Raw genomic sequence first — 12430 nt, 5'->3', positions numbered from 1 at the left:
AGCAGGATCAATAACAGCTAATGATTATCTAACTGACACAGTGTCAGTCAGGATGGTAACATGTTCTCACTGAGCATCATGTAGTTGACCTGATGATCCAGAAGACATTGACTGCCAAAAGGTCACAGATTCAATCCTCTAATGCTATTAGTCAAAGTCAAACCTGTAACCTACTGAGAGACTGAGAATACTACACAAAATATATCAATGCAGTGATTTTATTTATAATGATTAATATGTCAGGTAGCTATGTCTCAGTGACTAGGCTATAGTTTTATGGTTTGTTTGACCATTGCTGTATTATCCAACAACTTGCATTCTAGAAATGTAAAGTTAGGACACACAACAACTTTTTTCATTTTTTTTTCTCTTTTTAGCTGTGCCAATCTACTCCGTTTGCACAATACTAACTAGATAATGGGACTTATGACGGCATACCTACCGATAATTCCTACAATAAGATTTTTAGCCGATAGATAGAACCGATAATACTACTAACATGCCAACTATTTTCATAATCAGTTTTATTTTTTGTGCAAAACTATTTCTTGGTTCCAACTTTTTATTTTTATTATTTTATTTATTCATTTCTTCTTCTTTTTCTTTTTTTGTTTTCTTATCCTGTTATTTTATAGTCATCTTGATCTAAGGACAGCTCAGAAAATTCAATAATAGTATATTAAGAGAAAATTCAAAATAGCAGCACCAAAGTTTAATGTCTTATTACTTTATATGTGTGTGTGTGTGTGTGTGTGTGTGTGTGTGTGTGTGTGTGTGTGTGTGTGTGTGTGTGTGTGTGTGTATAAGCAACGATTTCTCTGTAAAAAACAACTTTTTGCACTACTGATAAAACGCCACTGGAAACACAGCAATGATTTGCTAAATCACTAGCAGGTTTGTTGTTTGTTGGTTTTGAACAGTGGTCTGCAGGTTTGCATGTGTAGATGACACATCTCTCCTCGTCCTAATGACAAAGTCAGCTCATATACGTCACCGTAGAAATATTGATATGATCTGTATAAAACTTAATTTCTTACTTGACATTTACTCAACAATTAATATTCAAACATAAACTCAGATGTTCTTTTTTCTTTATTTTTTTGTGTGAAAAGTATGGACAGAAAATAAAGAGCCATGATGATAGAGAACATATTAATAGCCACCCATGAATAAACTCAGATGTTTGCAGAGCTGAATTATTAAGACTTGCAGTATTAATGAAGCCAGGCAGAGACAGAGAGAAGAGCAGGGAGGGTTTGTATGGAGGGAGGAGTGTGTTCTGTTTCCCTCTGAGCGCCGGGGCTCAAACGCAGCCCTGCAGCTCCTCGGTGACATGTGAGCTCTCAGGGATTACATAAACCCTGCTCTCCTTGGGAATCATACGAATAACAACACTTAGTGAGGACTTTGTTTTTCTGCCTGGTGACTAACTAGTTTGGCCTCAGAACTCAGATCAATTAATTAATCGCTAATGAGTTTACCAAATCAATGTCTTTCACAAAAAAATAAGAAATTATTACATTTGTTTAAAAAAAAGAGAAAAAGTTGCTAATACAGTAGGAAAAAAACATTCAACATAAACAAAGTTTAGCTGATTTTCCTCTGCATGTTACATTTTTGTCAGTATCAGAAACTAGGATCTGTCAAATAACCATAGCCATTTTTTTTCTTAACTTCTGCTTTATACGCATATATTTTGAACTTTGAAGACCGAACTTTAGATAACCTAGCTTTGAATACACTTTATCAGCTGCAAGCGGAACAGAAGACCTTTATTAGCTCCTTTTTCACCCTGATCCTTTTAGCATTGTTCAATTTTAGCAGGAAACCTGCTTATTTGGCAATGTGCTTTAGCATTTCACGCAAGCAATGATATATGAAATATCTGTGAACATTGATAGCAAACTTTCCTGCCTGTTCAGATTTGTGTTAGACAGATGTTATGCATTCAGTGGTGCTGGTCAGACACACACCACAGTCACACCTCAGGGCCACGGGGTAGGTGTACGTCGAGTCAACGTTTGGTTGGCAGTTAGGCAGTTTCACGGTAACAAGACGGGTCTCGTTGTAGGTACAAACTCGCTGGTAGGACTCAATGTACGGAGGGTCCAGGACAGGCTTCTGGAAAAACACAGAGATAAAAAATAATCTCAATAACTTATATCCAAAAATGATGATTAATACGTGATTATTTGTTTTTGTTTACTTTAGAGGCTCTGACTGTTTAATTTTCTCTATAGAGAGCTTTTTCCTATATACACCTTTTCTCTTTCTGAGTTAATTTTGAAACAAACCCCATCTTTACATCGCTTAACCTTTGTGTTTTGTAATGTCAGCTCCTTAGCTTTGCTTGACTAACCTTTACTGTTCGCACAATGGCTAGTTTTTTTTTTAGTAATAGTTAAATTTTACCACCAACTCGTATTTGCATACCAGCAAGCTAACAATGCTAGTTCAGTCAAAGTCAAGTTAAAATGGAATCTTTTCTTTTTTTGTGATGCTTTTGTTTTAAAGAGCATGTCAGTTATGTTCGAGTAACATGTGGTATGTTGTAAAACCTTAAAAATGAAATTTACTGTGTTTGCAGTACTCAGGTTTTTTGGTATTTGCGTCTCTCTTAAATACCTAAGAAACATGTTGAATGCATTTCCAGTCTCATAAAACCTGCAAAACCCACATTGTCAACACGTTCTCACTCCCAACTCATCAAATATGGAAGCTTAAGTCCATGGCTCCACAATGGTCCATTCATCAAAACATTACTCTTCAGCACCACTAGTGTTCGAAAACTTCACCAGGTACCTTGTAACTCTTTTCCAGCTAGCCTTCAGTTTCCAATGTCACAGTAACAAGAACCAAATCCACCTTATTAGATTTTAATTTTTTAATAATTTCTTTATTTCAGCTTCTCATTATTTGCATATAACTCATTTGCCAGTGAAGCTCCGTTTTGCTATGAATCTGTTTGAAGGGAGATTTGTGACACATCTGCAAAGCTTCTCTTAATCGCCCCGCACTGTTTGTGTTCCAGGAACTTAATCTTGCTCTGCTGTTGCAGTAATTAAAAAATCTCTACCATAACTTTAATAACAGAAGGTGATGTTGTACCTCCTGAAGCTGAGTACTTGTAATTAGAGACTGTCCGGCTACCCCTGACCCCCTGTCCGTCCTACAGACCGACCCTAAAGCAAGACATAGACTCCCTCCGCTGCTTTCTGACCTCCCTGTGGGGGAGAGCAGACAAAACAATGAGTCTCCTCCCTGAGGGGATCCAGAGTATCACAAAACAAAGCTCGAGCCTCCTGCACACTCACCAGCCACACTGCAATAATGAAGCAGCAAAAATCACGAGCTTCCTAATGCCTCCTGTCACTGAATACAATGTACCAGATGAAACTTGAGATTTCACAGCGGTTTTTTTTGTAATCAGTATGCGGCGACTTATGAAATCCAATTGTGTCATTTATGCACTTGAGGCATTGTTAAGGAAACTGCTGCTGTCACTTCAATCTCGGGGTTCCACGCTGCTTTCCATTCTTGCAGAACGTTAACTCAATTTCAGTTTTCCAAAAGCCTCCCGTCCTCCTCCATTCTCATGCAAGATTTATACTTCACACTGCCTCTCATTATTATGTGACAAAAATAAGATCTTAGTCAGTTATTAAAACCACAGAACTTGTTTTTCTTAGACAGCCGACATGCATATATATCTCTCCATCCATTCTAATATTTGTCCATCTATCTACTGTATCTCTCTGCAGCTGAAACCCTGCCTGCACTCGCTGCCGACCTTGCACTGACCTCCCTGTGGAGGGAGGAAAGCGAAAACAAATTTTCTCCATGGGGATCACACATCTCTCCGTCTCTGTATCCACGGTATTTGTCTCGCTGTCTGTCTGTCTCTGTGTATCTGCCTGTCTTACTGGCTGAATTTGCATTTAACCCCTTTAAACCTGAGCAAATTGGCTTGACTTCTTTTAGATACATGGAAAGAAGGTGGTGAGTACCTCAAGAAGACAAGACCTGAAAAATTGCACAAAATTAATAAAACAAATAAACAAACAAAAAACAAAAAAAATTGAAAATAACCTGAATATTTTCACAAAAAAGTAAGGTTAAAAATAAAAAGCCTAGAAAATTACCTAAAGAGAGTAAACATTTAAAAAGCCACGAAAATCACCTAGCACAAAAGGAGTAAGGTTTTTTTTTTTTTTTTAAAAAAAGCCAAGACAATCACCTTAAAATGAACACAAAAAATGTATGGTTTAAAAAGCCAAGAAAATTTGCATAAAAAGAGGTAAGGTTTTAAAAAAGCCAATTAAATCACCTAATAATTTTGCACAAAAAAAGAGTAAGGTAAAAACAAAACAAACAAAAAAGCCAAGAAAATTACCTAAAAATTAGCCAAAAAGGCAAGTTTAAAAAAGTCAAGGAAAGAAACCAAATAGAATTGCTTGAGAAATAATCCTAGCTTTGCTCAGTTTCAAAGGTGATGCAAACAGCAGACTTACAGACATTTACACTCCTCTCCTGTGTGTGTGTGTGTGTGTGTGCGCGCGTGTGTGTGTGCGCGCATGTGTGCGCGTGTGTTTCTGTACAGTAGCTGTCTCCCAGCTGCTCACCTCCCAGGTCTCACAGCGCCCCCAGCAGGCGTCGGTGGTGATGTGCAGCCCCCCGCAGCCAGGCTTCTTGGCCAGGAAGGTGAACTCTCTGACGGCGCAGCCAATGAAGCGCTTCAGGTTGACGGCTGACACCGGGTGGAGGGAGTGTGTCTGCAGGGAGATACAGAGAAGAAACCAGCACAGGAGCAGTCCAGGCCTCCTGAGGGTGAGAAGCAACAAAACACAAGCACCTTTTTCACACACTGTGTGTTTACATTTGAGGAAAGATGGAAAGAAATTCAAGGTAAAAGAACATGTGCAGAAAAAGCTGGAAAGGTATCTTGCTCAAGGACACAAAAGCAGAGGCTGAATCTAACCTGTTCTATACATTTTATGCTATGTAGGTGTATGCATATATGTTAAGATAATTAGAGTATAGGTTTAAATTAATTAATTAAGGAAGCTGGTTCATTGAAATTCATTGACTCATGGAGAAAGGGTGGGATTAAATAAGTTTGAACCAAGTCATCATGTGTTTGACCATTTCTTTTTCTTTCTGTTTGTCATTGTCTGTAAATATTACTCGTTTTTGTCTGTCTGCTTGTTTTTATAATTATTTCTCTATTTTCATTTTCACATGTTTAAAATAAATCAAATCAAATTAAAAAAAAAAAGGGATATGATCAAAACGTCCAGAACAACTACTAAATTCACCTTGTAGCATCCATATAAGGCAGTAAGGCCGAAATCACTCACCACTGTGACTTCTTCCTTTGCAGGGTCATCCTAGCTGTTTCTCTCCGTTGCTGTCCTGCAGCCAAATACAAGGATCAAATTTGCTGAAAATTGAATAAACACTCAAATACTATGATGCAATATAGTATAGGCAGGTTGCTGCTGTCAACAAGTAGCTGTTCTCACAGTCGCAGGCCTGTAGTTTCAGCTCTCAAGTCACTCTGGCAGTGAGGACGACTAACATGAACCTCCGCACTTGTCACTGTGTGCTCCTCAGACCCGAATCACCTGCTAATGGATCTGACAGCACGAGTCGGGGCTTTTTATCATCTCGTGTCCTGCCAATCAGAGGCACAAGTCCACACCTCAGTCTCTCTGACTCCCCCAAAATTCCCCTGGAGGCCCTTCTACCTGTCACTGCCCATCTTACTCACCCAACAGCTTGTTCCCACTCCATTAGCCTGATTAAGGAAAAGAGTGTGCCCTTTTGTTCATCGTCATCCACACGGAAGAAGGGGAACAACATCGTCAAACACAGTGTGTCTACTCTCACTCATCCGAGCTCAATTAGCTGGCTCCAGAGACAGACCCCGCTCCTGTTCTCACACGCCGACTGTAATCACTTCACCCCTGAGCTTCAGCTGTTTGCCTTCTTTTGCCACTTTGTCTCATACTTTTCATTATGTCTTTTTTTTGTTGCCAGTGACACTTCCTCACAGAGAGAAAGCTGGCTATTACTCATACCATGTCTTGCAGGCATGTTAAAGCTTCACTCAACCCTTCAAAAACCTTACTTTTCTAACTCTGATTGCAGATGCCTCTCACGAGTATTTAAACTTTTGAAATCTGAGAAATTTCTTTTAAAAACACGAGGAAAAAAGGCAATGAGCAACTTCAATTGTTCCACAAATTGCAATAAATTAGTGGATTTTTTATTTTTACTTTCATTTTCAGAGTATTAGATACAATCATGACATTAGCAGATTTATATAATTATTTTCTAAAAGCTTGGGAAAAATTTCCAGGAAAAAAAGGGGGGAGGGAGCTAAGGAAAAAATAATTATAATGATCAAAAATAAATATTTATAATTATTTTACTGAATTTGGATAATTTTTAAGGACTTTTTCCAGGTCCTTCTATCCTTTTTGTTTCACCTTTTTTGTTTCACCTTTTTTGCCCTGTTTTTTTCCCCGTCAGGTAATTTTCTTGTGCTTTTTACAAATTTCTTGTTAATTCTTGTGTCACTTATTTCATTGCTCAATGCTTTCTTCTAAAAGTAACCAGGACAGTTTGCTTAGGTAATAAAGGGTTAAGATAGAAAAGATGCATATTGGAGGATGCGTCAGCCCTCTCTGGAGACAATGACAGCAGGAGAAAAGAAAGTGGGGAAGAATTGATTTGGGTGAGTAAGCACCTCATCAAGAAATTACCATCGTCAGAGGCCCCTGCGGGCAGCGTGTGGAGCCAACCGAGCAGAACCGCTTTCAAGTAGTTGCAGAAATAAATCTTTAAAAGTAAAGTTGAAAGTTGAGGCCAAGCAATTAAAGTTAGATTAGAAGAAGTACTGAGGAGGATGAACCAGGGACAGGTTCATACGCCTCTCGGACCTCCTCACTATCAGGAAGAATTACTCATCTGCAGGCTATTACTGAATAATGTGCAGGGTGCGGAATAACAGAATGCATGTAATTGGATAACAGGGGTGATTACAATGAGGTTAATTGTAATCCAGTACAAAGGGAGTAAGCCTGGATTTGCACAATCCTGCTTTTGTGTAATTATTCGCGGACTGCAAATGAAAGATTTTGGCTTCATTTTTTGTCATACTTCATTAACTTTTAAGGGGAAATTCCTCGCTTAATTTAACCCACCCTGAGGGGCACAAGGGCAACGAAAGGATTCCTAATACTTTACCCAACGTGTGCATGTTAGTGTGAGAGCATCCCTGTAGCCTTTAAAGGAAACAAACTAAAAGTCGCTGAGAGGCTGAGGCTGGGCCTCGTCTATTGTCTGACATGCCAACAAAAGATTTGCTGAGATCCAAAAATAAATTTAAAAAATGTATAGATGAAAGGAAATCAACTTTTTATTATAACATGCACAAACTTAGAGTCAAAATAATTACAGCGATCAAAAGAAAAAGTGCGGTTAACAAATAATATGGCGACTAACTACACCCTCTCTCCTATCAAACTGACACGTTACAATACATTTATGAGGACTTATAAGTAGCATCTGCAAGCTGCGAGCAAAATGTAAGACAGAAGAAACACAATTATCATCAAAGCCATGTCTTTATTTTCCAAAACACACTTTTAATTACAACAGACAGCACCAAGAGTTTCCTGTAGACATATGAATGCATTATAGACATGACCTTCTTAAGTTGCTCATTGCCATGATTTTGAAAGAAATTAAGCTAATTTGCTCAGGTTTAAAAGGGTAAATACAGAGAAATCCTGTCTCCTTGCAGAATGTCACTCTTCCTGAAATAAGATGGTGCTGTGCTGACCTCTGGTGCTCACTTGTAGTATTTATACTCAAGTTGCAGCAGTTTAATCAGTTCTGGCTTTGATGCATTTTTGGCTTTCTAATATTGTGTACTATGGAGCATTTTTCTTGTTTTTCACCAAACATTGTGTTTGTTTAAGGTTTTACTGTGCGGAGGCCTGGAAAACACCTGGTGCTGCATGATGTCAAATTACCAATAATTTGAATGGTAATTTCTTTGTTATTCACACACACACAACTTCTATTTAGTGTCCCTTCATTCGTCTAATACAGTACAATCTGTCAGGACACTGAATCTTCATGCTTTTCTGAACTGTTGAGCCAGCCTGTGCGAACTTTGACCTCTGTGTTTGCTCCTCAGCAATGTAGGGCACCCTGGAAATATACTGATCATTAGTGTAACAGAATATGTATTAATTTGCTTTGTGGTTCATCAGCAGCGGTAGGCACCAACATAAAAATACCCGGCACAAAAACAAAAAGGACTTTTTTTATTGTTGGGTGGAGCTCCTTTAAAGTATCAATTAAAAATAATAAGGCACAGTGCAAAGTCATGACTGTTAATCAATGTCAAAGTCACTGGCCATTGAAAGGATAAAAACTTTTGGGTAATTTTGATCACTTAAAGCCTATTATTAACTACAACTTTCCATCCACCTTTTAAGCCACTTTAAAACGTTTAAATAGTTATATAAAAGGTGTGAAGTAGCTAGCATACTATGTACAGTTATTACAGTTGTGGTTCTCAACTTTTTTTGTGTCAAGGACTCCCAAATTGATACACACAAGGTCATTTTACTTGCTCAATCTGAAAAGATTTTGATCGCTTAATATGATACTGAAATTCTATAGTTGACAACTACAGTTGAGGAGATAGGGGAACTGAAAACTATGATCCATGCCAGCTTGTATCCCCAAAATGCCCTGGGAGAATTATCTAACTAAATAAACAAATAAATAATTATTAACTATTATTATCATAAAGGACACAACACAACAACAATAATAATAATAATAATAATAACAATGATAATAGTAATGTATTTTAAAGAACTGCTAAGAGGTGTACAATTGCAAAAAAAAATGATAGAGCCTCAACGTACCAACCTTTATTATCAACAATTTACTGTATGTAATTTATTTTTATGTATTCTAATTTTTTTTATTGTTTCATATTTTGTTTAATTTTTTCCACTACTCAGACACATTATTATTTTAATGCTGTGTTCAACCTGGCTTGTTTGTAAATGTGTTCAATAAAGAGTAAAAATAATATAAATACATTTCACCAAAAAAACCCCAAAAACAAAACAACAACAAATGCGCATGCGCAAATCATCTTCCTAACGGCAGTGAAATTCAAACGTAGCGTCAACAGATTCCTGCGAAAAGCGCTTCTAGTATGAAGTGTTTGACAAACACTAACATCAAAATTACATGTTTGAGTTGGTTTAGTTGTGTCTTGCAAACCGTTAAAATGTTTTACAAGGTTTGGACGGAACAAGTTTCGTTGGATTCAAGCATTCATTTGGCAAGTGATACCACAATATTTTGATGATTTGACGTTAGCTAGAAGTTTGCCCATCGGCTAATAACACGCAGTGGCGTATGTTTTCCCCTCCGGTCTGAACGAAACGACCAAAGGTTAGCATTGTTTCAGTGTAAGATAAGTGGAGCTAACGTTAGCTTTTCAACTGAAGTAAGTTATTGTTTGGTGCATTTTAATGATACAGGTAACATTAGCTAACGTTAGCTAATGTTAACTGGTGCATAGTCACGGCCAAAAAAACGACTCAACGTTAGTTAATTTTAACGTTAATGTTACTCACTATCAAGTTAACGGGGCTAATCATACTTTGTGACTTTAGATATTGTTTTAAAAATGTCATGGTTGGAGGTAACATTACTCAAAGCTAGTTTATTTACATTAACGTTCAAGCTTTTCATTTGGTACATGGTCAGGTAATGGAAAAAATAATATGTTTATTTTAATGTTACTTGGCATGAAGTAGCCATATTTTATGACTTTAGCTATTGTTTTAAAAATGCAGTGGTGGCTGATAGCATTACATTAAGCTAGCTGAGTTACAGTACTGTGCGAAAGTTTTGGGCCACCTTAAACTTAGCTATTTTAGCAATGTTATAATGATCATACTGTTTAATTTCTCCGTAGTCTCTTTACTAAAATACAACCAGGACATACAGGAAACACGTATACAGTATACAGTATTAAAAACACAAATATTTTAGAGTAACTTCAGCAGGCTAAAGTTGCAAGTATTTAGTATGAAATGTTGACTTCAGCTGTAAGAAGCTATTTCGTTTAATGCATTTTACCCAAAAAAAGCCCCCTGAGGTTTTACGATGTAAAAGTTCCTTCCATGCTGGCACTTTATTTGCATATATATATATATATATGTCCTCATTACTAAATTTAAACAAATCTATGGTGGCCTCTGGCTTTTGCACAGTACTGTGCCTTAATATTACAGCCAGCACTTATCAAGCATTAGTTTTACTGTCTCTATCTTTCTGTCAGTAACTATATTCTCCCCCCTTTGTTTTAGGCGTTATGAATGAACGAGAGGAAACTGAAGTTTGACTCAGGTTACCAGGTTTTGGATCTGTTTTACAGTGGACTGACATTAAACTTCAAGTTTCATGCATTTGTTGGTCCAGAAACACTAAACTCAGGTGACAGCCACCGGTGCCAAACTGGAGGAGGGTGTGTGTGTGTTGAACCCTGACTGGTTTCTATATTTAGTCCCCCAGTGGGTTTTGTTTCTTGCCCAGCCCCCAGTATGGCTCTGGCTTCTCCAGTGACAGTCCGGCCTGGCCTGGAGCTCTGCAGGCTGCAGATCTGTCAAACTGTGCTTCAAGTTTCATCTCCACCAAGTCACTTCAGAGAAAGATCTGTTGTTCCACATTGGAAATCAGCATTGGGAGGACCTGCATCTGTGCATCTTCCATCTTCACCAAGAACACACTACTTCTGCATGTAAGTACAAGCAACTTGATTGTCTTGAAATTCACGCTAAGGAGTAGTATCTGCAACTGTAAAAAAAAAAAATGCATTGGCTCTTGGGTGCGTTATTTAGTGCTGAGGTTTAGGCTGTAATTGATCCCAGGCATCATCATGTTATTGTTGTAATCCTCAGTGTTTCCTCTGCTGTGTGTTTTTTCAAAGAACAATTTCTCATAACAGTCTTGTTAAACCTGCAGGGCAACGGCTTGTTATGTGCTTTATTAAAAAGTCCTCTGGTCCTCCTCAAGGACTCATTATATGGCTCAGCTGAACTGATCTGAAAGCAGCCGTACGCACGTGTTCCCTGCTGCTATTTTTGGGCCCTGACAGCTTCATAACAGCGACACAATCTCACATTCCCTCAGTCAAAGGGAGCACACTTTGTAGCACTTGGTAATATAGAGCAATAATCTAAAAAGAGGTCAAAGGTGTTCGCTTTTCTGCCATCTGTTTATGAATACACATTAGTTTTGTCTGCATGTCTATAAATTGTAGTCCTGCCAACATGAAGTGAATGGAAGCAATTGCTGGCTGAATTAATTAATACTGTCAGGTAGCCCCCATGTAGTATATTTTCAGCAACAAATGGCCCTTGGTCCATTATTCTCTGGGCTGGACTTTGGACATGTCTTATTTGTTGAAACTTTATGCACCATAATCTTTCCTCCACCTCCGTGTCAATATTTGTATTTTATTTTATTTATTTTATTACTTTTTTGCTGTGTTAAATTCGGGATTCTCCACTTACCACTGTGGCTTGGGTTCCAAAATCTACCAGCCATTCAAAAGACTACCGATTATGTAAGAGAGAAAAAAACTGATTTGGCACACTATGCCCCCATAAATATTTAATTGAATTACCGCCACATTGACATTCAAGCTTCATGCTCTTTATTAGTTGATGGTTTTTCGTCTGTTGCATGATCTCTTGCCTGGATGTGCATGCTTTTGTAAACTGACAGTGTTTTTGTAACTACTGCTTTCTGGTGTATAAATGTTTTGCCAAAGGCTCTCTGCAAGATTTTTTAGGCTAAGTTTTATGTTGTTAGAAGGCACTCTCTTCATGTCTTAGCTCTATGTATAAACTGAAATACAAAAGTTATGGCTTGGCCTTTGCGCTCATTACCTTATGTTATATATCTACATCTGCCAGCTGTTAAAGCAGGTGAGCAACATTGACACAACACACCTATGTAGATGATAATTGTAGTGACCTGAGAATCATTCTGCTAAGCTCACTGGATTAGAAGTGTAATCACGGTATGCATAGTAGCATGACCTGGTTTGATTGGCGGCATACCGAGGATCTCAGAGGTTAGAGCGACAGGCTTCTGATCACAAGGTTTGAATCCCAGCCATTCAGGAAAGTTCTCTCCTTTGTTTCTTCATGTCACTTGAAGAAACAAAGGGGTGGCAGTGACCTTTTCACATTTTTAGCTGATCAATCAAAATATTGCCCTGTGTATTTCTCTGAAATTTCCAATCCTCATTACTTTAAAACTTGTTTTTCTTTAACTTGTTGCACTGTGGCTCCTGAGGGTGAGAAATGGCACAAAG

General features: G+C 38.0%; 1 protein-coding gene across 1 annotated transcript; it reads right to left on the bottom strand.

Annotated features, from left to right (window-relative positions):
• Positions 1-1929: 1929 nt before the first annotated feature.
• gphb5 (glycoprotein hormone subunit beta 5) lies at positions 1930-5386 on the bottom strand. Its single transcript, XM_042500132.1, has 3 exons — positions 5358-5386; positions 4623-4821; positions 1930-2121 (listed from the first exon to the last, which is right to left on the bottom strand). Exons 1-3 carry the CDS (start codon positions 5384-5386, stop codon positions 1930-1932), a joined length of 420 nt encoding a protein of 139 aa, XP_042356066.1.
• Between the last annotated feature and the right edge of the window lie 7044 nt (positions 5387-12430).

This window comes from Plectropomus leopardus, chromosome 14 (genome assembly GCF_008729295.1).
Source record: "Plectropomus leopardus isolate mb chromosome 14, YSFRI_Pleo_2.0, whole genome shotgun sequence".
NCBI lineage: Eukaryota > Metazoa > Chordata > Actinopteri > Perciformes > Serranidae > Plectropomus > Plectropomus leopardus.
This window is presented reverse-complemented; position numbering and strand designations above follow the sequence as displayed.